Raw genomic sequence first — 26,958 nt, forward strand, 5'->3', positions numbered from 1 at the left:
ATAAGCGGTGGCGGTTAGAAATAAGAATATCCCACTGTCTTTATTTTTCATAGAAAATGTTAGCATCAAAATGCTGGGAAAAGCCAAGGTCAACATTCTAATGGAGACCAAATCTTGGGCTTCCTGTCCAACAGTCATCTTCTTTATAATGTATGAATCAGAGTAGTTGAGAAGCTAACCCAGCCCTTCTCCTGCTCCGACACTGCTTTCACCATCTTGAAAGGACATGAATATTTGGTGCAAAGGTCTCTTCAAAAAGGATGTTTTTGCTTTCTCTGACTCAGACTGGAAGGCAGAACAACTGTGAATGGAAGGATCACCTTTTCCGTGAAGACAGTCAACACCCCCTCCCCAACAGAGGGCACAGAGCCCTTGCCCTGTATCTGGTCTGCATTCCCTCCCCACTTACTGAGCCTAACAAATGGTCGAAGGAGAGCAGAGCACAACTAACATTTTGAATTTTTACTGATCTGACCTTTGTCTTCATTGCACTTGGGCTGAGCTGTAGTTTACCATTATCCCTGAGGAAGAGCATCAGAGGATAAATATGAGCCTGAAGGTTGAAACTTATAACCTGACATGGGGGCTGAGTCCAGGCTCTGAATGGGACTGCTGGGAGCTGGCTAATGGTTGAGAGCAGATTCCAAGTCAGAGGGACCTGACTTTCTCGTTTTGCCTTCTGATACTCGTGGGACCCTGTCCCCTCTTGGGGCCTGAGTTGCAACGTGTGATATGGGGGTCACAAAAACCTATGAGGTCGCTTTCCTAGGAGTCCAAATCCTATAAGGACTGTGTCTAGTATAGTAACAGGCACAAGGTGATTAGCACTCATTAATTCTGTCTGTCATTTGAGCAGCTCCGTGGGGCTGCTGTCTGTTGGTAAGTAATATCTGAATGTGAGAGGAATAAAGCTACTTTCAAAAAGGCTTTTGATATTTACAGTCTGCCTTATTCATCAGGCAGACTAAGGATCCAAAAGAAGGTATTTTTACCAGTTGTGCATCCTGTCTGCCTAGCCAGCACCAGCACGGAGAGTGGGAGAGGCCAGGAGAGAAGTTGCCCCTGGATGGGGGGGTGGGGGAGACGGTTATATTCCCAGCTGGGGAGGAACTGCCCAGAGACCGGGCACAGGTCAGCACAGGGGTTCTGTGTGCTCACCAAGTCCTCCGCCAGACCTCAGGATGCAACGCCCTTCACTTTGACCTATTCCGCAGCCTACAGGAACAGCAACACAGCACCAGGTCCCAGACTCCACAGTCATTTATTAGATAGACTATTTCTCTGAGCAAAAGGAGAAAAAGCAACAGACAACACCATTCTACCCAAAATGGTGTTTACATTTTTTTTCCCCTTGAACTATTAATCTCCTAAAAACACTGGGCTGAACTGGCAATGTGACAGCAAAATGTGACTATGCAGTTTGTCTCCTCAGCTGCCCAGAGCTCAGTGGGGAGCACAGACTTGCAGAGACACCCCAGGGAGGTGTGGCGAGAAGTGGGGGGGGTCCCACCTTGGGTGGGACGGCAAGGAGAGGGCCCCTCACCTTCCACTGTGGGTGCCTTTGACATCCTAGGCACGAGTTCAATGGCAGTCAGTTCTCCAAGCCCCTGCCTTGAACAAATCTCCAAAGCATCCTTAAGTCCGAGCTAGAATCATCTCCCAGAGGGTACCGTTTGCGGGAATCAATTCTGAGGACAGATCGCAGGAGCCCGCAGAGGTATGGGAGAGGGAAATGGAGAACATGCTAGCCAGTCTGAACCTCAGTGAGAGGAGAAAGGGGAACAGGGACCCTTTCAAGCCAAAGTAGCTGCAAAGTGACCAAGCCATGGTCCCAGGTGGTCTCCCAATAGCGCTCTACTGTGGCTTTCCTGGACGTCCTCAGCCCTCTTCACCCTGCGGCACAGTCAGAATGACACAAGATTGAAGGCTGGTGATGGGCTGGGGATGGCGAGCTCCGGAGCGTCACCCTTCAGCCACTAATGGACTAGAATGACAGCACCTAGGAACTTGTCACTAGAAGCCCCTTCTGGTGAACACAGTAAGCAGCTGTCCTGCTCCCAGTGACCCTCCAAAGATGGGAGTCTTTCTGCTGTAGCCACTAACTGCACTCAGTGTTTGGAGTTTCAGGAGCCTGGCCTGGCTCAGCTGAGGGGGGCACCTCAATTCCATGCCAGCCCCAAGGCATGCTCTGAAAAGGTACAATTTAGACAACCCACATTAATATTCTCCACAAACTGCTGATTCGACAGGGCGGCCTTTACGAAGCTTGTCACGGGACAACCAAGTCCACTCATTAGGTATTCTCCATTCTTCCTCCCTCTCTAAGGCGAACAGGAAGCAAAAGATGAGATAAAGCGAATGGCCGGTAAATGAAACCCTGCCCTGGCCTGAGCTCCCGTGTACAGCTGCACCTTTAAAAGCATTCACCTCTGAGTCAGCAACTGAAGCATCTTCTCGAGGCAGCATGACCATCAGGGCGCCGGTAGGTGTGCATCTCAGAAAGGGAATCAATGGTCACAGAATGCAGAGTGACATCCAGTTAAACAAGAGGAAGTGGGGTCTCATTTGCAGGATTTCTCAGAGCCTTGACTCTGTTAACATGCATCGTGAATTCTGAAGACGGGGGATCTGCATGTGGCCCTTCCCAAACTTATTTGACCTTGGAAACCTCCCTCCCCTTTAGAGGGTATATTTTTGGACCGCAGAATAGGAGAGATGTTGTCATGCCTACTTTGTGTGCTCTTCCCCACCTACTGCCTGATCACAATGCAAATTCCAACACATGACAATTCTGGGATTTTTAAGGCCAGAGTTGAACAGCCCTGTCAGCCCTGGCAATCAGCACGAGGGGAGGTGGGATGCTGGCCATGAGTGAAACCAAGGACACGGAAAGCCTGAGCAATCAAGGAGGGCACGTGATGGAATGAGCGCTAGGTATTGTACGGAACAGAGGAATCACAGAGCTCCACCTCTGAAACTAATCATGCACTACATGTTAATCAACTGAATTTAAATTAAAATTTAGAAGAAAAAAGAAAGCAAGCATAGGGATTTTTTTTTTCTACTTTCAATCAGAGAAAATGAAAATGATAACTATTTTCCTCTGTCTTTGCAAAAGATTATAAAAGCTAATTGGGGCACCTGGGTGGCTCAGTGGGTTAAGCCGCTGCCTTCGGCTCAGGTCATGAGCTCAGGGTCCTGGGATTGAGCCCCACATCGGGCTCTCTGCTCAGCAGGGAGCCTGCTTCCTCCTCTCTCTCTGCCCGCCTCTCTGCCTACTTGTGATCTTTCTCTGTCAAATAAATAAATAAAATCTTAAAAAAAAAAAAGCTAATTGGTAACAGATGGACAAACATTAAGCACTCCTAGGAAATGACAGGCAAAAGGTCAACCGCAGCAAGAGAAAAATCAGCTGTGTAGGGCTCAGCCCCCTCGAAAAGCCAGGTAACTGCCCTGCTTGTCCCCATTCCTCCTGCAGGAGACCACCCCGTCGTCAGCCCACGTCCAGTGACAACGTACTCTGTAAGAAACTGCAAACTCTCTCGTTCTTTAGAAAGTAGTCTAGTGACGGCAGAGAAGCAGAGTTTGAGTCAGGCGAATGAAAAAGTTCTGGAGAAGTGTGGTGGGGACAGAGGCACAATAATGTGAATAATGTCACCAAATGATGTACTTAAAAATGGTTAAAATGGTAAATTCTATTTTATGTATATTTTGCTGCAATTTTTAAAAAGTGTTGTGGTGATTTTTTTAGTGTATCTTCAAGTCTTAGCTTGAACCGTTCAATTCTATTCTAGGTCTATCAGTGACAAACCCAAGACGTGGAACGGGGGAAATGGGCTCCTCAGGGTCCGTGTCCTTTAAACACAGGTGGCATGATTGCTTGGAAGAGAAGCCCAAAGTAAGGCGTTAGCAGAACGGACTGAGCATCCCATTCTGGTGTATTCTCAGTCCTGCAGATGATAATCTCAAGAAAATCTGCAAGGTGCAGACCCCTGTGCGTGGCATCCTCTAACCATCAGAGTGACCATACCTCGCAGCGAGCTAGCCTTTGTCCTCAAACTTGCCCAAGAGTGGAAGGGTGGGACAGAAAATTCCTCTCCAAAAAAGGAAGAGTGACCGACCTTCCTATGTCGTACAGTCACCTGCGTCCCTCAACCTCTGCCTTCAACCTCACATGATGTTCAAAGCAGGTCACCCCAAGCTCTCAGGTCCTGCCCTCGCCTAAGCAGGTTTTCCTTCTCTTTTTGAATCCTTGTCTCACAGCCAGCAGCCAGTCCAGGCCCACAGGGAGCTCACCCACAGGTCTGAGGATAGCAGAGCTTCAAGATTTAAGCACTCTTTATCACTCACCTACCAAGTGCCACACCCCCAGGAAATAACAGGGCAGGAAGCGCCATCCCTGCTCGGGAGGGTTTAGAGTCTAAGAGTGGAAAATGGCCAGGAATAAAAATGACAGCTCTGAGAAATGAAGGGCCGTGACGGCAGAAGTCCTACAGGTCCTGGGACAGTGCATCAGACGGTCAAAGTTCCCATTTTTCATCTCGACTTCCTTCCATGAACTGTGCCAGCCCTGGTCAGGCGTGGGGCTCTGGGAGAACGAGACAGCTGCACTGGGAGACGGCAGAAGCGTGGGGCAGGAGGGACAGCCACGCCCAGGCCAGACACGGGGCGGAGATGAAGGGGTGGCGAGCAAGGGGGCAGGTCCCGCACGGGCCTTTCGTGCCATGTTAGAGATTTTAAATGCAATTATGATGTTCACCAAAAGCAAACTTTCTTTCAGCTTTTGCTTGATGCTCCTGTTGTTAGAAATACCTGATTAAGGATCTCAGCCTTTGGGAGGAAGACCACTAAATCCCTGCCCCCTGGCCCTTCAGGGGGTGTGGAGGGGTTGGGGGGAGGTAGTAAAGCCTTTCAAAACAGCCTACCTGTGGTGGGTGTGCGGGTTGCAGGCTGTTGATCAGTCATTGATGAACAGCTTTAAAGACCTGGATGAACCCGAAAAGGAGGAGGATTGACCCTATCAATTATTTATACCACGATGTGAACTGCTTTCATGTCTCAGCTGAGACAGCTGCACGGGATGTTTTAGGCAGTAGGAACAGAGAGGGAAATTCTGAGAGCCAGAACATATAAGGGGACCTAGAAAATGGACCTCAGTGAGGAGCAGTTCACTAGCCTGGAGACAAGGTAGGGCTAAAGGAAGAGCTTGGGGTAGCGGCTGGCTGGCCACATGCCATGAAGGCAGCCATTCACCAGGGCTGATCTCAGTGACGTCCGGTGACCTTCCATACTTCCGGTTTCAACGGTCTAAAGGTAATGGCTGGGACAGTGCCCTCAGCCGTCCGATCCTCCCATGAGCGGGGCTGACTGCATGGTGGCCTTCCAGCTCCGGGGGGAGCTCCTTGCAGAAAGGACTAAAGACACACATGCTGCTGAGAGAGCTCAGATGTCGGTCATTTCATCTGATGCCCACAGAGTGTCATCCCCACCTTGGCACTTAAGTTCCCAGAGGCTAAGGAACCCCCAGTGTTTCACAGAGGCAAAGAGGTAGCACCAGAATTTAGACCTGGGTCTTCCACACTGAGCCCCACGCTAACTACCCACCACCCCGCTTCTCTGTGCAGGACCCTGAGCAGGATGCCCAGTCTCTGCTACACGCACCCTGAACTCCTCCCAACTACTCAGTGCTAGGAGGGGGGAGCTGGCGGGGAGCCCATGAAAAAGCCCATGTTTAAAATCATGAAATGATTTTAAATGATTAAAATGATTTAAAAATCAAAGACACTTAAAAAAAATGTCTTTTTTTCCAATCATGGGACTGCTTGTGCAAAACCTAAAGGGACCAAGCTTCTCTGCTCCTATGCAAAAATGCTGTTCAAAGCACTAAATACCCAAACGGAAGGAGAACCTTCTGCTTGGGCTCAAGTCCCTTCAACAGCCGTCATGATCAATGAGCCGGGACGCTGAACACGGTGGGGGTCTCCAACCTCTAAACCGTTAGTCACTGAAAGTTCATCACTGGTTGTTTAACCTGCCTTAAAAAAATGCAGTTCACCATGGGATGACATGTATGCACAAGCATAGACATGCTTCTTGACAAAATGCGGGCTGATTCACAAACACAGAGAGATATAAAAACCCTATGAAAAACACCACATCTTCATATGTTTAAAAATGGTCGGAAATGCCTGCGTACATTTCATGGCTTCCTTTAAGGTTTCTAGACAGGAGGGCTGACTCTCCTTCTCTCATTCCCTTGGCCCTGTCGAGAAATAGCCCACGAATTCCCTCTTTAATCCAATGAAGGAACAAACAGGATTCTGTAGGGCAGGCTCCATCAGAAAAGAATTCCGCTTGGCCGGGGGTCCCTACAAACTGGGCCCTTGGCACTGTTTGCCTTCAGCCATGGGCTGCGTGATATGTGCACCCTGGGTTTTGTTTGGGGTTCACTCCAAACGTTCTTTAACCCTTGAGCTATCCGCTCTCGCAAGGCATACCTGGGTCATCTTTTTTTTTTTTTTATTTATTTGAGAGACAGCATGAGTGGGGTTGGGGGAGGGGTGTGGGTAGGAGGAGAAGCAGCCTCCCCACTGAGAAGAGAGTCTGACAGGGGCTTGATCCCAGGACCCTGAGACCGTGACCCGAGCAGAAGGCAGACACCTAACCAACTGAGCTACCCAGGCGCCCTACTAGGTCTTCTTTAAGAGAGGAAGAAGGAGGTTCTCACCAAGGTCCCACCAGCGGGAGGGAGCTACGAAATAGGCAGGAAGTCCTGGCTGCTTGCAGGGACTATGGGTCACAGGAGATGGGATGAAAGTACAGATGACTTTCGAACAATGCAGGGGGTAGGGGTGCTGACCCCCCACCCCTGCCATCCCATGCAGTGGAAAATCCACATCTAACTTTGGTAGGGAAGCTGTATCGAGATTCCCACCCCCTTGGGATGGCAGCCACCAGCCCCCCTTACAGGTACCCTGTCACTCTAGCTTCTACCCTTAAAAAGAAAAGACAAAGAAGAAACCTTACCCAGATTATCAACAAGTCAAGATTTCTCACTAGCTGATCTGATTCTGTCAATCAACTCTTAAACGTTAGAGCTAAAAGGGAGGAAAGACCGGAAAGGATGTACAATATTCGGATTGTAATGCTCATGGCAGTCTGTGCGTCACAGCCACAAGCAGGAAACAATGCACGTGTCCATCAACAGGCGAGAAGAGCAACAAAACGTGGTGCGCATGTGTGGGGGGACACTGCATGGCCATGGAAGGGAGCGACTGCGGGCTTATGCCAGAACCCAGAGCCAGACGAATCCCAAAGATGCTGGTGGGGAAGCAGCAGACACAGAAGCCTGCACGCTGTGTGATTCCTTGTCTGTGACGTTCTGCACCAGGCAAAGCTGAGCTCTGGGGCTGGGAATGAAAACAGCAGCTGCCTGTGGGGGCGAGCTCATTGGAGGGGCGTGAGGGGATCAAATGGGGTGAAGACAATGTTCTAGATCTTCGTTTAGATGGTGGCTACTGGGTGGGACAGGGGCTGAAGCCCACTGAATCTGTGTCTTTTACCGCCATGTTAATAACACCTCCATTTGCAAAAATCTGGAAAATCGTTCTAAATGGGTCTCCAAAGACGAGACAGAAACACCCAACTGACTGGGGCTTCACGGCTCCTTCCTCTGCCAGTTCTCGGGACTCGGGCAGCAAAGGGGAAGGAGCCGCGCGGGGCACCCACCATTCGCTGAGGGTGAATCTCAGCCCTATTCACCACAAGGCAGGGAGGCATCTGCAATACTTTCCCTTCTGCCCAAGCAGATCTCTAGGCCAAGCACGCCGACCAGACAGCGAACCACTCGCACAGTTGCTATTTCGAGGCCCGAGATTCTTGACAAATGTGGGCTGTCCCTCAGTTCAAAACAAGAGCATTATTGTAACTGTATCAAAGGTAAACAAAACAGGAGCCCTACCCTGGGTTTATGAAGTCCTCCTTAGAAACAGGGGCTAGCAGTACCCTGGGAAGGCGCCCTGGGCATGCCCGCTGGCAGAAGACCCGGCTCCTGCAGGCTGCCCCAGCGGGACCTAGAATGCAGACCCTCGGGGCCCAAATCCCGCCCCTGCTACTTCACTCCGCTGGGTCTGCGTAGCCACGTTCTTTAAGCCTCTCTGAATGCCAGATTCCCTCAGTGGTGACACGTGGGGGCCACCGGGCCCAGTAATCCTGCCCCAGCCCCCTGGTCCTCCTCCTTCACCTCCCGCCACTCCCGTGACATGCCCCACAGGCCATCCCACCCTGTCTGTGGCTCCCTCTTCTCTGCACCTGCCCCCTTCAGTAGATAACAGTAGATAACATAGATGGAAAGCCCTATTCTTGCACAACTCACGTGAAAGAGAATCCTCGTGTTCCCGTGATTCGAACCTTCCTCCTCTTCCCTGAAAGGACTCTGTTGTGGGCTGAACTGTGTTCCTCTAACACATTCTGGTGAAATCCTCCCCCTGCTACCACAGAACCCGAGCTCATCGGCAGACAGGGTCTTTGCAGACATAATCCAGTTCAAATGACATCATTAAAGTGGGCCCCAACCCAGTGTGAATGGGGTCCCTAGGAAAAGGGTCAATTTGGACACAGAGACACTGACGTTGGGAGATGATGTGAGGACAGGGAGACAGGGCAAAGGCCACATGGAGGTGGAGATCAGGGCGAGGCATTCATGAACCAAGGAACACCAAAGATTGTGGCAACCACCAGAAGCTAGGAGAGGCCCAGAACAGACTGTCCCCCAAGCCCTTGGAAGGAACCCATCCCAGCAACACCTGATTTCAGATCCCCCTGGATGCTTCGTGCCCTCCCACCTGCCTTCGTCCGATATACCAGCGTGATCTCTTCCCTTTCCTACACACCTGGTTGGGGCCCCACAACCAGCAGCATAGGCACTCAGCACCATCCCCTCCTCTCCCCCAGTGCAGCCAGCTTTGTCCTCTGAAAGCGTGGCACGGGGCGGATGGAGGGCGCGTGGATGCTGGAGCTGGGGTGATGCACTGTAGGGCAGTGACGCATTGTAGGGTGCTGACTTCTCTGATTATAAGAGTGTGTCCCTGGCCAAGTTTCTTCGCCTCTTCACCTCCATATCCTCACCTGGCGGAGATACTGTTAACAGAGCCGCTTCACTGGCTTATCCCAAGGGTGAAACACACTGCCTGCTCAACGGAGCCTGTACACGGCAGGTATACGAAGGGCACCTAGGGAAGGTCGTGCTGCTGTGACCTTGCTCAAAATCCTTCAATACCCTCCATCACCTGCCAAAGTCCAGACTCGTCGGCAGAGAGCAATGGGCTGTGCTGGTCATTCCCAATGCCTCTTCTTGCCAGAACGCAGCTGTGCAGGCCTTCTCCTCCCATGTGACTCAGGGTCAGGTGGTCCATCCCTAGCGCACACGTGGCATCACCTGGTGAGGGGTGTTGGTCCAGGGGCTGGTGTGCGGGGAGGAGGACTCAGGTACCATGCCAAGGAGAAGGTGGCTGTTCCCTCTCCTTTGAATCACAAGGGGGCAGGGGGCAGCAAATAACCAGGCGTCATAGGAAGCCACCTTGCCACTACAATGGACCGGCGTCTGTTATGGGCTGAGTTGTACCCCCGCAAAATACATCTGCTGAAGTCCTAGCCCCCAGTTCCTCAGAACATGATGCATTTGGAGAAAGAGTTTGTACAGAAATTTAAGTTAAAATGAGGTCACTGACCAGTGAAATATATTTCACTGACGAGAAATATAAGAGGAGATGAGGACACAGACACGTGCAGAGGACAGACCACATGAAAACACAAGGAGAAGGCCATCTGCAAGCCAAGGAGAGAGGCCGCAGAAGGAACCAACCTGCCAACCCCTTGATCTTGGACTGACAGCCTCCAGAACCATGAAGAATAAATTCTGTCATTTAAGCCCCCCAGTCTGTGATACAGACTAATAATACAGCATTGGAATGAATCAGTGCTAAAGAAGGCCTAGAGGCACGCAGGGGAGCCTATCCTCTCTCTGGAAGTCCAGAAACAGCACAGGTATCGCTGTCTATATTTTTAAGCCCGTTTGATCCAGGTTTTTTTCTGCAATGTGCAGCAGAACCCTCCAAGCTTTCAAACCCTTTCCAGCACTGTACGTTCTCCCCTCCTAACTGAAAACAAGTGCTTCCCCCCTGCCTCCTTCCACAGTACTCACATTCTGGTTACTTCCCACGCATACCTGCTCTTCCTCTAAACCACTCTTTGGCTCCCTGCTTCCCTCTGCCTGTCTTTGCCTCCAGGGATCACCCTTCTCCAAGGCACACCTCATGGCTCCTTCTCCCCTGTAGCTCCAGCACGTGCCTGGATACGACACGCCACTCTGCACTCTTCCTGTGGGCTATCTTCCCTGTATATGCTTTTAACTCCATGAGATTAGATCACGATAGTCACTAGACAGATTCAAACAGATCACTAAAGAAAGACTGCTGTGTGTCACTGCCTCCCAGACTAAAGGAGAAAATGCCTTCTCCAGATTTAAAAACCTATTTTCAGTATGATAAACTATGAGTCTTTAAATTCTCTGGTAACCTTCTGCCTGTCCAAGGTCATTCCAGTTTCCCCAAAAATTGCTTTTGGAGATGAGATTCAAAATCGAGGTCACAGTTTTCCTTTTCACCATCCTTCCCGTTAGTCACTTATCTGAAATTCTGTCAAGAAAGAACTAGAATTAGAAATGGGGAAGAATCCGATGGCAGAGGAGAAATTAATTAAAGAGAGAAGCCACTGCTTATACTTAAACCACAATTCAATTCTATTCAAACCCCGTATCAGTAGATACACAAAACCAAAAATAAAACAAAAACAAAACCCCAAACACCTTCACAGTCTAGATGATACCCATATTTAGAAAGCTGTTTCTTATGGGACTTCCCAGAAAAACTTCCCAATAAAACTTCTATGAAATAATACCTTGGAACACAGAGGATTTGATGACTCACCACACAGTATGGCTCCAGAAACAAGGAGGGCCCCATGAAGACACATTACCTTCCTGAATTCACTACCTCCCACTGGATGGCCTCTAGCGGAAGCATCTCTATTTACTACTTGGAGGTTCCTTCTGAGAGCCAGGTCAGACCCTCTGGCCAACCCCAGGACACACAGCTCTCTGACCCTCTGTGGCCCTTGATAGTTCTTTATTAGATAGCAAGGATAGAGAGCACAAACTCCCAAAAAGTAATACAAATGAGTGGGATGGACAGATGATGCCATGAGCATGTAAGGAAGGAAAGGTCTCTCTGGGGAAGTGCTGAGGCTGCCTGGGGCCTGGACCTGCCCGAGGGTGGTGGGGGGAGGCTGGCTTAGCTTAATGAAGGGGGCACCTCCCCAGCTGCCCCAGCCAACACCGCACACACTTACTTTCACCCGTGCTAGCCCTGAGTACGGGTCCATGTCACATTAGGACCGCTGTAGGTTCACCGCCCGTGCCCAAGGGAGCGGTCAACCCCGCTCTGTTACTCAGCGAGTGTAAACAGTGCTTATGTTTGATTCTGAACTCTTGCAGTTCTTGGTGTCTGGGTCCCCCAGGGGTTTCTCGTTTCCTGCTGCTGAAAACATGATCAAACCACCTTAATGGGAATTAATTATGGAAAAGGCTGGTCTGAATTAGAGACATTTTGAAAATAAATACCTTTTACTTCCAAATAAATGTTTCCTTTTCAAGTAACTAACCATTATTCCAAGCCAGGTTCAAAGGACCTACTTTAATGAGTGACCTGGTCATTAGCAACATTCATTTGTACATAAACATGCTAGGACAGTATTTCATAATGTGCTTCCCTAGGTAGGCTAAACGTGTCCACTGACACTTGGTTTATACCATTTATGCGCTCAGCAAACCCCTGTTCACGGAGGGCAAAGGGGCCCTGGCTGCGCTGTGACGATTCCTGGTGTGACGAATCACCCTCCTATAGCTCCCGAGCCCACATACCAATGCTCCCCCTATGGGTTACAGAGGAGCCAAGGTCTCACCCGGGCTGACCCCGGCCATCGGGTATGGTCAGAACATACAATGAACTTCTGTCTCAGCCTCGACCAGGGTTTCTCAAACTTGGTGTGCTCTACTGGGTCATACTTTGCTGCGGGGGCTGTCCAGTGCATTGTGGGATATTCAGCAGCACCCCTGGTCCCCACCCATCGGATGCCAGTAGCATCCCAATTGGCTGTGAGGACAACAAATGTTGCCAGACACTGCCCAATGCCCCCTGGAGGAGGGGAGTGGATTATACCTCCCGGAAATCACTGCATGAACTTTTTAAAGCAACTGATGCCTGGGTCCCAGATTCCAAAAGCTCCCAGGTGACTCTACGAGCTCCAGCCACGGCTACTGCAATCCTAGATTCACACCAGTTCGGTATGTCACCTTCATGAGAAGAGAAGGCCCCGGGACCGAAAGTTCTGAAAAACGATGACTTAAAGTCAACATATAACCCATTCCAGAGCCCAGTAGGAATTCAAGTTCGACTAGCTGCTATTTCTTAGTTTTCAATAAACACACTGGAATTTGACTTTAGGTCTGAGTCATCTGTCCTCTTCCTTTTCTTGTCATCCTAGAATTAAGTCACCTCACCTTGCCCAGGTGAGAGTCACAGTAACGGCCCCCTCCTATTTACCTTTGCCATTCGAGAAATGTTAATTGAGTGCCCACTAGATACAGGAGCTGAGGATGCAGATCTGGGCCAGGAAAGCAGAGGCAGAGGATTGGGCTGGGGGAGGAAGGAGCCGGGAAAGGCTTTAGGAAGGTGATGGGATGATAGGGAGGGCAGGTGGATTCTGGATTGAAGGAGAACCGCTTGCAAAGGTCAAGTGTTGTTTGAGAAACTGGAGGCTGGAGCACAGGGTCCCCGCACGGCCGTGACGGGGGACCACGCAGGAGATGCATGCAGGGTGCAGAAAAACATACAGGGACCTTGAAAAACAGCCAACCAGACCCAACTTCATCCTGAAGGTCATGGATCTGAAGCCAGGGAAGTAAAAAAAAGCTTCTCATCATCAATTTAGGATCAAAAACACTGGGATTTGAGGTACAGGGGTTGGATGGTGGATAAGATCAAGGGCCAGATGAGAGGTCTGGGCTAGCGGGTAACCAAACACACTGAGCTAGGGCTCTGAGGAGACATCTGGGTTACAGATGAAGATTGCAGCTGCCCTACTCAGGGTGTGAACTGGAACTTGGATATTATGGGCTGAACTGTGTCTCTTTGCCCAAACTGCCTCCCCGCCTCCCCCGGCAAACTCTCAAATGTTGAGTCCTGACTCTTCGTACCTCAGAATGTGACGGTGTTTGGAGATGGGGCCTTTACAGAGGTAATTAACTTAAAAATGAGGTAATTGGGATGGGCCTTGTTGGACTGGTATCCTTGTAAAAAGCGACTAGACCATAGGCGCATACAGAGGGAAGCCCGGGTGAGGACACAGGGAGAAAGCGGCACACATAAGCCATGGAGGGAGGCCTCAGAAGGACCAGCCCTGCCAACACTTGATCTTACACTTCCAGCTCTTAGATCTGAGAGGAACCAAATGTCTGTTAGCCCCCCCACCCCCACCCCGTCTGTGGTACTTGTTATGCAGCCCGAGCTGACTGAGACTCTGGGGAACCATCTGAAGGCAGCAGATGGTGGAAAGGATTCCCGAAGGAGAAAAGCAACCAGGGGAGCACAAGAAAAATCTGGAAAAGCAGCCTCCCCCCATCCCAAGGAGAGAGTCAAGGACTGAGCCAACACCACACAGAGGCTGACCGTAGCTGAGATCGCTGAAGCAGTCCCGGGGATCTGACATCAGGCAAGCTGACACCACCCGTGGCACAGAGGCCATGAGGCCCAGTGGGTAAAGCAGGGATGCTGGGCGAAGCACGGACACACAGACAGGGCAAGGGCCACAGCACCTGGGACATGGCCACACTTGGGATGGGGGTTTGGCGCGAGTTCTCACAGAGGCCCACACCAACACATGTGCTCCAGGGGCAGCACATAGCAGCCAGACGGAAGCCAAGAGGCCTGCCATAGGGGTCCTGAGGACACAGTGCCACAAGGACCTAGCCTGGGCCTGGGAGTTCTTCTACCCTGGGTCTCTACCCTCATTTCTCTGTTACAAACTTCAGATAACTCATTGTCTACTGGGGAAAACCCCACCGATCCCCAAGGATGGACTGTGAGGGCCCGTGCAGTCGGACCCCAAGTTCTGCTGCAGGTATCCCCCTCCGTGCCCTGCAATGGTCCCTTCCCGCCTTTGTCAGCTCCCCCACAGATGAAACCCTTTCCATCTTTCAAGACCCCAGCCGTCCTTTGGCGCCCAGCTCAAAGGCTACAGCACCCGGCTCACCCTGCCCATGGTGGGAACTCCCAGAGCCAAGCACAGACCTTGTGGGCTTTCTTGGGCGTGCCTACTTCTGCACCCCACACCCTCAGCTCCCGGCCCTCATGCACTCATCTCAGCTTGTCCCACACTGGGCCTAGAACCCTCCATTTACCAACTGTCTTGGCTATATCATGAGCTCCTTCTTCAGGGCACAGACTATCTTCTGCCCATCTGTGTCACCCAGCCAAGGCGGAGCAGAAGGCCTGCTTAGAGAGTGGATGATCTGACAGAAGGACCAGGGTTGGGCGCCACACTGGTGGCTCCAGAAATCACCTAACAGGGGAGGGATGAAGGGGTTGTACCCAATGGTCTTCAAAAAGTAGAACAACACCTGTGTCCACAGCAGCCTTATTTCCAACAGCCAAAGGTGGAAGCAACTCAAGGGTCCCTCAGTGGATAAATGGATAAAATGTGGTCTATACATAGCATGGAATATGGTTCAGCCTTAAAAAGGAAGGAAATTCTGACACATGCTACCATGTGGGTGAATTCTGCTACGTAAAATAAATCTATCGAGCCACAAAAGAACAAGTAGAATGGCTCCACTGATCTGAGGTCGCTGGAGTAGTCAGATTCAGAGACAGAAAGTGGAATGGTGGTTGCCAGGGGCAGGGGGAGGGGCAGGGGGAGGGGCTGGGCACTTAGCGGTGAATGGGGATAGAGTTTCAGTTTGGAAAGATGACAGAGTCCTGGAGATGGATGGTGGTGATGGGACTGTACTTAATCCCACTCAACCGTACACTTCAACGTGGTTAAAATGGCACATTTTATGTTATGTGTATTTTACCACAATTTTTAAAAAAAAACTTTTTTAAAAAGTAGGACAAAAACTTTGTGTTCACTGCAAATGCTCATGTATATTCATTGGAGAACAGTGGAGTTCCTCAGTATGTAACAATCAAGGGTGCCCAATTTGTAAAGCATCTTTTAAACACACAGAGAAAAAGCAGCTTTTAATCTAATCTGGGAGGAAACACTCTGTAGTGCAAATTACTATGCTGAGTGCATAACCCATCCATAATTTAATACGACCACTGGGACGCCTGTGGCTGTTGTATGCCAGCATTACATCCTTTGCCCTTCTACTTTAAATGATACTAAGAAATAAAGTGTGACTGTTAGTTGGCAGAATTAAATTAGAGAAAAGACTGACCCTCCTCTCCACTTAAAAAAAAATGGCTGATAAACACTTAACTAGCATTCCTATGACTTAACATTCTTTACCACACATTCCTATGACTCAGCTGTTTGGTTCACTGCTCAGATAAGTAAACCAACTGTCTCACTTCTGAGGCAGTGTTTTCGAATGTAAGAAGGCCCCCTCGGTGGCTGCTTCTTGCTGCTGCATACCTTGGGTGAACTAAATATTCAAAACAAAATTGGCTGGGGCTTTGTGAAGCTGTTCCCTGGGAAAAAACAGACCCACAAACAGTATGTTTCACTTTGACTACAAGAAATCTAGAAAAAGATACAAAACACAACCAAGGAAGAGAGAAGCGGAAAAGACACCGAAAAATCAGGAAGAAAGGCTTACAAGGGCCCAGGGATCCTCGCTTGGCTTTGTAGCCGTGACAGGCTGGAGCCCACCAGAAGCACCACCGCTCAGATGGGCCCACATTTGGCGTACAGCTAGACTGTCACCGTCTTGATCTTAGTAATTTTTTTAAAAGAGTTTATTTACTTGACAGAGAGAGAGAGACAGTTAAAGAGGGAATACAAACAGGGGGAGAGGGAGAAGGAGGCTCGATCCTAGGACCCTGGAATCATGACTTGAGCCAAAGGCAGACACTTAATGACTGAGTCACCCAGGCACCCTTGATCTTAAAAATTTTTGAACAAGGGGTTCGCATTTTCATCCAGCTGGTCCTGACCAGCAGAAAGATTTTAGAAAAACAGACACTCACCCTGTGTGGGGCCAGGGGTGGGGGTAACGTGTAAAACTGTTTCAGTGACAGTCCAAGCACTTGTTCCAAGCTCTCTCTGTGATCTGGAGCCAAGTGAGACCATGTATCACTGTTTCTAGAAAAGAAGCCTCAGGAGGAGCATCTCTGCCAATTCCATACTAAGCTTAAGCCCTCAGGTAAATTACATCCTGAGTCTTCGGGAAGAAAAAGAATACTTTGTTTAAAGAATGTAATGATTTGCATCAACATGCAATTATTCTCCGTTAATTGCCAAAAAGATTCCTCTCTAATCCCTTCCACCCCAATGAAGAACAGCTACTACCACCGCATGCCACATGGTCTGCAGGAGACCCCTGGCGCTGGGTAACCACATCCCCTACTCTGAAACCTGCCTGGACATCAGCCTCACCCAGGAATCTGGAATGGACAGAGGAATGTGGACCTCCGTGCTGACTGGTGCCAGACCAGGTAAGCAGAAGCATGGGCAAAGTCAGTGTGTAGGGGGAACAAAGCTGACTTCTGGACAAAGGGCTGAGAGCATGTGTGGCTTCTGACAGCAGGGCAGTGGCAGCGGGGCTCCTGATTCAAACCCCTCCTCCACCCCCCAATTTTCTGGTTTCAGATCCCACCCTAGGTTCCCTGAGCCATTCCTTCATCTTTCCTATACATTTCTTTTCTGTTTTGTTAAGGTGATGTGAAATTTGACTCCGTTACTTGTGATCAAGAGTCATATGAGGGGTTTTACAGAATATCATCCTATGCAAATGGAGTGGCCTCCGGCGGTGTTCTATTTCAGCAGTGATTTATTTTAGGGGAAAGCCAGCTCAATCATCAATAAACGCTCTGCCCCTTTTTCCTAGAAATCGAAGAAATACTTGCCAGTCTCTAGGTCCCCTGTTTGGAGGAATATCTGCTCACACATAATGACCAGCACTGAGCAGCCTTGAGCAAATGAAAGGACGAGCCCCAAGTCACATCTGATCAAAGTGTGAAGGCTAGTGAGGCCAGGCACTGCTGTCCCATGACAAGTCAGCAAGGACAGCACTCGGGGTGGGTGGGGCAGGCCTGGGGAAGAGCGCTTGGCCTTCTGTCCGGTTCACACCTGCCCCTGAGGTGAGCTCTCTTGACCCCTGCCATTGAGGTCCAAAGTTACCACCAACTCGTCTAGAAGTCCGCGGTTTCTCGGATCCATTGTCACCAGCACAGCCAGCCCCGACTTTTTAACACGGGTAGATGGTTCTCCATCCAATGGCATGAATTCAAGTGTCTGAGCCAAGACCCCTGTGGGGGTGTGAAGCCCCTGGCAGAGCCCTGCTCTCTCTCCCATTCCTCGAGGTTGGCCAGAAAAGCCTTTTCCTCTCCAGATCCCTTGGCGCCCTGTGACCATGACCTGAAAACACACAAAGCCATTACATGGTCTCGTTCATCAGACCAGAGATCCGTTTTGGTCAGACTCCTCAGGCCACCTTGGATTCCCGCATCCTGGAGGAAGGGCACACCTGGCCCGTACCATGTGATGGGTATCTGGGCAGAGGGGAGGGGCAGGCACCTAAATCACCCTCCCAGGTGTGGCCTTTTAGCTCCTCCCTGCCACAGTATTTCTCAGATGACTCATTCGACTCATTGGGCCTGTCTGCACCCCACACACAAGAGGGAGAAAGGGATCTGAGATTCCCAGGTTCCTCAGGTTTGCTGGGCACCCGGGCGGGGGAGGCGATGGGCTCTCCCCAGCTGTTCTCATTTTCGCCTCCCCGTAAAGCGAGGGATGACCCACTTTTCCTGCCGTTCCCAAAAATAAAGCTAATGGAGTTGTACCTGGGACTGTCATGGCTGATGGTAACATCTGCTGGTCCTCAGCAGCCATCAGGACCCGAAACTGCTCCTGCCCAATGAAAAAGCCCTTCTTCCTCTTTTCATGGTTGCAGAGGCAGGTGAGCTCAGACAGCCACAGCGAAGACACAGTCAGACACAGCTCCAGTGGGGAGTGGCAGGTGCCACGCGGAACACCACACAGCTGGTGTTAGGATGGAGAGAGCAGGCCGAGGGCTGCACAGCAGAGTGAGGATGAGCGGGGCCGAAGGAGGGCCGAATGGCCCACCAGCCTTTGCTGCCCCTCTCCCCTGGTGGGGGCCACCCCAGGGCAGAGGCAAGAATACTCTGCCGGTGGGGAGCGGAGCTAGATTCTAGCCCCCCCGGAGCTGGCAGCTCTGGATGAGTCAGTGACACCCCATCCCCCTTGCTCCAGACCCGGTCTTCTCATCTGTAAACTGAGGACTTGCGACGAAGAGATCATATTATACGCTAGCCATGCCCAGGACAATTTTTTTTTTTTTTTTAACCTACACTAGGCATTTGGTAAAGCTGGTTTGGTTGAATCCAAGTAAACTCTAGACTGATGGTTTCCTATGTCTGGGTCTTTCAGCTTTGTGCAAATTCAATTACAACGCTCCCCTTTTGAGCAGAAGGGTAGGAGAAAATGTTGGAATATCCAATGGGCCAGTGCTGCTTCCTAGCAATAGCTTGGAAAGAGGCTTCAGGCCCCCGAGTTGGGCCTGGACCTGCAGCTACAATGTGATTTCCCCTCAGCTCCTCCTTGGAACCTCTTCTTGGGCTGGCTGGCCTTCTTCCCACAGCTCAAACCCAGCACCTTTGGTCAGACGACCTCTCCCCATCAAATGCTCTGCACCCTCCCCTCTGTCTCTCCACAGAGCCCCACTCCCCATCCCAGCTCCCCTTCTCCACATGCTCTGCCTTGCTGCCCTCCCTCTCAGTTCATCTCTTGGCTGACTTGGTTCCTCTCACGGCTGATGTTCTCTGAATGTGTCACAGCCACTCCTCCCCATGTTCCCACCTTTACTGCCTCCTAGCAATTCGAAGCTCTCACATACCACAGGACCCTTGCAAATGCCGTTCTGTCTCCTCTCTCTCCCACTCAAACCTAAGATGCCCAACTCAGATGTCAGTTGCACTCAGAGGACCAGTCAGGGTAGGCCAGGCTTTTTGTTCTAGCCTTTTATTTCCCTTTCTTTCCACACACCTAACTCCGGGTGTAATAAAAGGATTATTATTAATTAATAAGGTGTGTCTCCCTCCTTAGTCTCTAAGGTCTATAGGAACAGAACTGTCTATATGTCATTGTATCCCAAACACGTAGCACAAACTTGGCCCAAAAGAGGGACTCATCTATGAAAGGAAGGAAGGAGAAAAGTTAAAAAAAAAAAAAAAAGGAGTGGCCTAGGGTCACACTTAGTGGCATACGGATCATTTAACAACCAGATCTCTGCAGAAAACATAAAACCCCATATGTGAAGTGTTTGCCAATTCCGTGGTGTAACCCTGCAGACTTGAAGCCACCAACGAGACATCCCCAAGCGGGCCACTGGATGGAGAGGCGTATGCTGGCCGGAGCCAGTAGACGCCAAGCTGGCTCCAGCTCCCAGCTGGTTTGTGGCAATGCCAGGACAGACATTCAGAAAGCCCATCGTGGTTTTAAATGACATCAACTTTTCACTCAGTTCTACTTTGGACTGAAGGCCAAAATGAATGGAGACCTGCAAAAAATGCTATGGACAAAAGAGGAAGAAGGGGGGGGGGGGGAGAAGAAGAAGGAGGAGGAGGAGGAGGAGGAAGGAGAGATTCTGCAGTCAGCTCAGAACAAGAAGATGCAAGAAAGATGAGCCCCACAGCATGGGGTGGGGGGAGGGGTGGGCTCCAAAGGATGACAAGGGCTGCTTAACAACCCTTGAGCTTCTGGTCTCCCCACTGGCGCCACTGCCAAATGCAGTGTTTAGGACGCTGCTAGGGGCAAGTCAAAGCCTGCAAGAAATGCTGGGTATATCCAGGCCCTAGTATTTATTTCCCTTTCTAGCAATTCATCCTACTAGCTTAATCAAAGCAAAATGGATATCTACAACACCAAATGACAAAGGTTCCAAGATCAAAAAAAAAAAAAAAAAAAAAAGTAGGAAAAAGTATGGGTCTTTTTCTAATATTCCGGGATTATGGAAGCCCTAACTCTAACGCAAAACCCAGAAACCCTATCAGAGAAGAGTAATTTGACTCCATAGAAACCCGAAGTTTCTGCATAACAAACACACCATAAATAAAAGAAAAAGACAAACAGGGAGCCAGGGGGAAAACATTTACAAGACATCCAGAGAGTTAATTTACTTTCTGTTTTAAGTACTTGGACAGTACTTTTTGCTTACTGCTCCCCCAAAACCCACACATAGGCAAAGGACCTGAGGAGGGCAGTTCAAAGGAAAGGAAACAAATGGCTCAAAAAATGTCAGAGATATATTTACCTTCCCTTCTAACTAGAGGAATGCGAATTACGACAACCGCCCCCAAGTACACCTCACAGATCAAACTAGGAGAACTTCAAAGTGGGTTAAGTCCCTGTCAGGGAGGGTATGGGGAACAGCACCTCCAGCATGAGGGGCGGAAGTGGAAATTGATAAGCTCTCTAGAGGGAGCACTTAACAACATTTATCAAAATACAAATTGTAGCCTACTTTGACCCTCCACTTTTAAGAATTTCATGCATGCCAGAATTTCATTATATATTACATAATAGCAAAGACTGGAAAAAACCTCAGTGCCCCCTGAGTAGGTGACTAATTAAATAAATTATGGCTTACTGGTACAGTGGAATACTATGCAGACATAGTATTACAGGCGCAAAATGAGGAGCTCTCTCACTGGGGATAGGCACCCATACCCAATATTGGTGAAAATAGGCATAGAACAATGTATGTATTATGTCATTGTTTGTGAGAGACAAATATATAAATGAAAATATACTTAGACTATTTCTAGAAGGATACAGAAGAAACTGGTAACCATGGTTGCTTCTGAAGAGGGAAACTGGAGGCAGAGACGGCAGGCAATGTTACTTTCACTGTCTGCTTTCTGTACCATGTGCATGCATTATCTATTAGTCAATTTCTAAAAATAGAGATGCATAAAGATGTTCACTGTTGTGTTGTCTACACTAGACAAAATAAATCAACCACCTCTGGGATGACCTGACACTGGGTTATTTTTAAAATATTACTATTGCAATGAGATTGTAATTATTTTTAATCCTAATTAAATTGTACTGAATCACTTTAAATACTTCTAGACTTGAGCCCCAGAAAAAGAATACAAATTACTTCCCAGGATATTTAAACAACTCTCAGATGTACTTACAGGATGAAAGCCAGCAATTTTTGAGAATTCATGGAGAACAGAAGAAGTATCAGAAGACTGGGGACCCATATCCCAAACTTTACATACAGAAAACCAACAGAGCTTAGAAAGTTTAGCAGCTGACATTGATTTTTGGCAGCATTCCAAGGAAGTGGTGAGCATTGGAAACCAAGGAGGATTCACTCAGAACAACACAGGATAATGATGGAAATTATTAAGAGGATTATTTTAAAGTCAGCAGTATTGTGTGTGTTTTTTTTAACCTTGTGTAAAATCTTTGACAGTCTGAGCTGCCAGGGGTTGCTGGTGTGGGAGAGGGAGACATGTCCGGCCTCAGTTCTCCCAGAGCTGACTCCTAGTGACTCAGAACTTTGTCAGATTTGTTTTGGGAAGGCATGGCTGGGAGATAAAATGCAGAGCTATGAGGGTCACTGGGAAGTTGAACGCAGGGCTCAAGGTACACAGCACCTGGCCCACTCGCGTATGTATTAACTGAATATCTCAGTGTTAAGACTGGCCTTGGATTATTCAACATTAATAAAAGGAAGTAACATAATAAAAAGAAACGTTTGGAAAACTTTACAGGGTTGTACAAAAGAAACGTGAGATCTTTATTACTATTTTGAAGGCACTGAAAATTCTGGAACAAAACCAAAGACCAAGGCACAAAATCAAAATAAACAGATCCTACCAGGTGACATCTAACAACCCAAAAGTATTACGAAGAAACCTAAATTGTGTGCCATGTCACGGAGGCCTAGCCTGAGAAATCCTTGACAACGTAATCCCACAAAGATTTGGGGACGGTGGTCTCAAGATAGAAACTTGTCACGCCTACTGAAAGCCTTCAGCGGCAGGCTCAGTTCGTGGAAGCACGCTGTCCATCCATGCTCCTTTTTGATTAGGACACACAGGGCCAGCCAGGCTGCGCTCTGGGTGTCATGTTTAAGAGGCGCACATGCCAAGGGCAGTCGTCAGTACGGCAAATTTTGTCACGTGTGGAATGGCTTTAGTAGCTGGAGATTTTTTTAGCCGGGAAAGAAACCTGGGTCTTGGGCATGCTCCGCTATCTGAACACATATTATATAAAGGAAAAAGAACCCTTCAGAGAAGCAATGCCATACAAATGGGCGTGAGATGACCTGAGTTCTATCCACCCCGAAACATGCTTGTCTTCAAGAAAGAGCAACTACTGGGAGAGCTGCCTTGCCAGTGGGGCCCTCCCTTCCCATCCTGGAAGGGGGATCCATGTCGGGGATATTGATCAGGAGAGGAGACAGGCTTGTCAGCCTGAAGATCCCTTGTAACTACAATAACCCAGGATTCTAACGGGCTCAGCAGTTTCACATGTGTAGGTACCATTACAGCCTATATGCAATAAACTCTGTACTACATATATCCCACACTAATAATGTATATTTAGAATAGGATGTATGTATAACACAATATACATTCATAATAAAATATGTACGTATAATATCGTACAATAGAACACAATATATGCCTGGCCGTTTTTCTGTATCCCCTCCCCCCCAACACGTAGGGATAGGACAGGGTGCTTATTGGAAGGGCACATACAGGCTGAGGGAAATCTAATGACAGAGACATCGTGGGAGGTTATTTTCAAGTGGCTAGATCATGGTATGGGGTGGGGAAAGAGGGTACAAAATGCAACTTGTCAGACTCCGAACTTGGACCCACTGACGAAAAGTGACACCGTCCGCTTGGGCTCTTACGAGCAGAGCAGAGAGGCACCTGACCGCTTCGATCGCGCACCCATCACAGTATCCTGTCCGCATTTGTGTATCTGATACAGTAGCCAGCGGACACAGGCAGCTGAAGCTGGAAGTCGGCCTTAGTATATGCCAAATGTGCTTAAAGAGCTCTTGAAGGCTTTTGTTATGGAACAGAACACTATAGAAGGACAGTCCTTTCTTTAGATCTTATTTGTGCGTAAAAATCAATACGTCCTTTCTAGTCTTTATCTTAGGAGAGAATGTGTATCTAACTATTCTCTCGAGGTCTTCAGCTCCCAGTCTTGCCCTGTCAGCTACAGGTAACCACGACATAGCTCTGAAGCAGCCCCAAAGCAGAGGGCACACATTACTGCCATCTTTGACCCTCCTGAGTGCTAATTTAGAAAAATTGGCCAGCTCTCCACTGTGCCTTTAAAGCCTGTTTTCAAGGACTATTTTAGTCCTCTCATCCCACCATCCGGCAGAGTGTGAATAGCTGTTCCTGGGTCCCCACCACAAGGATAATGATGCTCTATCCCACCTCCTAACTTTTAAGTTCCCCTCCCCTCTGACCCTGGGACACAGCACCCTCTAAACACAGAGGTTTATCTCTATTCATCTCTATTTCATCTCTATTCATCTCTATTATTCCTCCTTTGCTCTAAAAAGGGGTTTAAAGTATTTGAAAATGTCACCAAATCCTTACTTGCAGGGACATACAAAGGGTGTTAAAATAGTTACTCTAGTCATTGTTCTCAATTGTTCCATGCTGGGAACAAAAAAAACAAAAAACAAAAAACAAATGTTGCCCCGCCTGGATGGGAAACAGTCACAGCAACACGTTTGGAGAGGAGAGGTGCTAGGGCCCGGGCCGAGCGAGGGGTGTCAAGGTGAACCAAGCCTGAAGGATCTTCCCCATCCACAGCTAATGCCGTCAGTTCCCACAGGACAGATCATTTCTTGCCAGGTTGGTACAAGATTAAAACAATGATTATGATGATGTAAGAGTTTCATCTTACACATCCCTGAGCTACAACTGTTTACTAACACTCATTTGGGGGAGAAAGCACATGCACTCTGTCACATTTCAGTCTCACCTTTAAACAAAGCATTTAAAACTGAGCCCATGTGAAGTGTGTATGCCTGACGACTCACAGACCTGTACCCGGGGGGGGGGGGGGGGGGGGGCTAAGACATCGTATGTTAATAAAAAATTAAAAAATTAAAAAAAAAAAACTGCTCCCAGAACTGCCCAGAAAGGGGGGGGGGGTGTGGGAGATCTACACTTACTTTGAAATGCAAATTAGTAATTTAAAACACAGAAGGGACAAAAACACAAATTGCTTAACAAATGCCTCTTACAGGAGAAAATATAGACATCTTGGGGATTAATTTTTCTGACATTGCCTAGTCTCCATTTTTCTACTGGCCACCCATCTCCTCTCAAAAAACACGGCTGCTCCATTTCACACAATGCAATGCATCTGTGAGAGGGGCTCCTCGGGGCTCTGAGCAAGGCCGTTGCTCAGCTAAAGCTTCCCAGAGTCTCAATGCTTCAGACAAAAGCAGCTGCTGTGTGAGAGCAGTGGTGGTCCGGGAATACAAAACAAATGCTTAGTTCCCGTCCTATACTTTAGAGATATTACTGAAGTCCCGAGAAAACACCCGAGTGGCAAAATCCAAAGTCAAAAATACCAGTCTTTGGAGAGGAATGAGCACAATGAGGAGGGAAAGGGAATGTGCAAAAGCTCTTTGCTTCTGCGGCTCTAACTTGGGTTCCATAGTTAGCTTTAGTCTGTTTCCAAACCCTGCACGGGATGACTGAGATCTGCCAGAAAGAAGAACATCTGGGACTATGCCATTAGTCTCATGGGTAGATATTTCTTTGCGGGAGACCAATCGCCCGGCAGAAGACTAGAACTGAGGTCCTGGCTCCAGTCATCAGACCCTGGATGAGGCGAGTCTTCCAGAGCTGGCTGGCTGCCAGGTCAGCAGCCTTACATTTCTCAGGGGCCACCCCTGCCTGAATGAGGGTGACAGCTGGAAGGGCAGGGGAAGGGAGCTCAAGTCATTGGGGGGAGGGGCTCTCTTTCCAAACGTGCACTCGGGCAGGAGTTTGCATGCAAACTAGGAAAGGCTATGGAGTCCCTCCTTAGGTTCGGAGGCAGTTTCCCCGAGGAAGGCAAAAAAAAAAAAAAAGAAAGAAAGAAAGAAAAAAGCCCCCGCTTCACAAGCAAATGCATCTCCTCTGGGGGAAAGAGAATCAAGTCGATGCCAGATCCATGTACACACAGGCTAGCATCGCTTTAAGGGACCTCGGTCTGCACGGAGGGAGACCTAGGGAAGGGTGGACGAGATCCAGGAGTGAAAGGCTCAGGAGGGCACGGGGCCGTGGCGGGCGCAGCCCTTACCTTGCTGACCACGTTTTGGACGAGGCCTGTGCGGATGCCGTAGTCCCACGCGTGGCAGTCGCAGTTGGAGGCGTTGTCCCCCTTGTCCGGAGGGGACGGCAGGGGTGGCGTGTCACCCCCGTCCCCGCCGCTGCTGTTGCTAAGGTTGCCCGCGGCTCCCCAGGAGGCAGTGGAGAAGGGGGTGGTCGGGGGGCTGGTCCAGTTGGCCAAGTCGCCGGCGTCCCACCGGCCCGTGGCGGTGACCCCCGCCAGCTCCGCGCCTTTGCCGGCCCCGCGGCACCAGAAGTTCGGCTGGTCAAGGAGGAAAGAGTCCGAGAACTGGCTGAAGCCGATGAACAGCGCCGGGATCCAGGTGAGCAGCACGAGGGTCTTCTGGTAGCCCCCGCCCAGGCCCCCGAGGAAGGGCAGCACCGACCCGTCGTAGTCCAGCAACAGGAGGCTCGGGGCCGCCGCCGACGAGCTGCAGCCGGGGTGCGGGCCGCCGCCGGCGGGATGCGGGGCGGGCAGCGGCTGGATCTCCCCGCCACCGCCGCCGGGGCCCGCGCGTCCCCCGAGGGGCGCCGAAGCCGCCGCGTCCCCGGGCGGCAGGGAGCCGTTCTCCTCGGCCGGGGGCGGCTGCCGCCCGGGCCCGCCGCCCGCTGCCTCGCGCCGCCGGTCTATCGCCATGGCCCGGGCCCACGGCGCCCGCAGAGGCGCATAGAAGCGCAGCGGAGGCTCCCGCGGGCGCCCCGGGCACAGCGCGCCGGGCCGGGCGCCCGCAGCGGCCGCGGCCGCAGCCGCGGAGGAGAGCCCCGCGGCTCGAGAGAGAGCGCTCGGCCGCTCCGGGTGCTTCAGTCCGCCCCCATGTCACCGGCCCGGACCCCGCGCCCCGGGCGCTGCGGCCCCGCTCGGGCGCCGGGCAGAGGGCGGGCAGAGGCCGGCCCGGGCCCTCAGCCGCCGCCGCTCATCGGCTCCTCGGCCCGGGCGCCGGCGGCCAAGCCCGCCGCTCTCCGCGGCTCCGCGCCGGCCGCAGGAGGAGCGGGCGCCGCGCCTAAGCCTGACGGCTCGGTGCCCTGCGGACAGCTGTGCGGGCGGTGCGGGCGGCGCGGACCGCGGTGCGGGCAGCGTCCGCTTGTCCCCGGGAGCCCGGGAGGTATTTATCCGGCCTCGGGCGCCTCCCGGAAGCTGGGAGCTCGGATCCCAGCCTGCCGAGCCGGCCGCGCTCTCCGGCTCCGCGAACCGGCCTCCCTCCTCCTCCTCCCCTGTCCCCCGGCCCGCCCCCTCTCCCCCCGCCGAGGTGGAGGTAAGCGCGGCACCTGCTGCGCCCGGCTC

General features: G+C 50.4%; 1 protein-coding gene across 2 annotated transcripts in view; it reads right to left on the bottom strand.

The window, feature by feature from the left end:
- The window catches only part of SLC22A23 (solute carrier family 22 member 23), a 168,280-nt gene extending 141,754 nt beyond the window's left edge, over positions 1-26,526 (bottom strand). The window contains exon 1 of one of the 2 annotated variants that reach the window (XM_046006002.1): positions 25,648-26,526. In XM_046006002.1, coding sequence (XP_045861958.1) covers positions 25,648-26,313 — 666 coding nt within the window. In that variant the 5' untranslated portion in view covers positions 26,314-26,526. The remainder of the gene's footprint in view (positions 1-25,647) is intronic. The other variant, XM_046006003.1, reaches the window with a different exon arrangement.
- Between the last annotated feature and the right edge of the window lie 432 nt (positions 26,527-26,958).

Source organism: Meles meles, chromosome 5 (assembly GCF_922984935.1).
Source record: "Meles meles chromosome 5, mMelMel3.1 paternal haplotype, whole genome shotgun sequence".
Lineage (NCBI taxonomy): Eukaryota > Metazoa > Chordata > Mammalia > Carnivora > Mustelidae > Meles > Meles meles.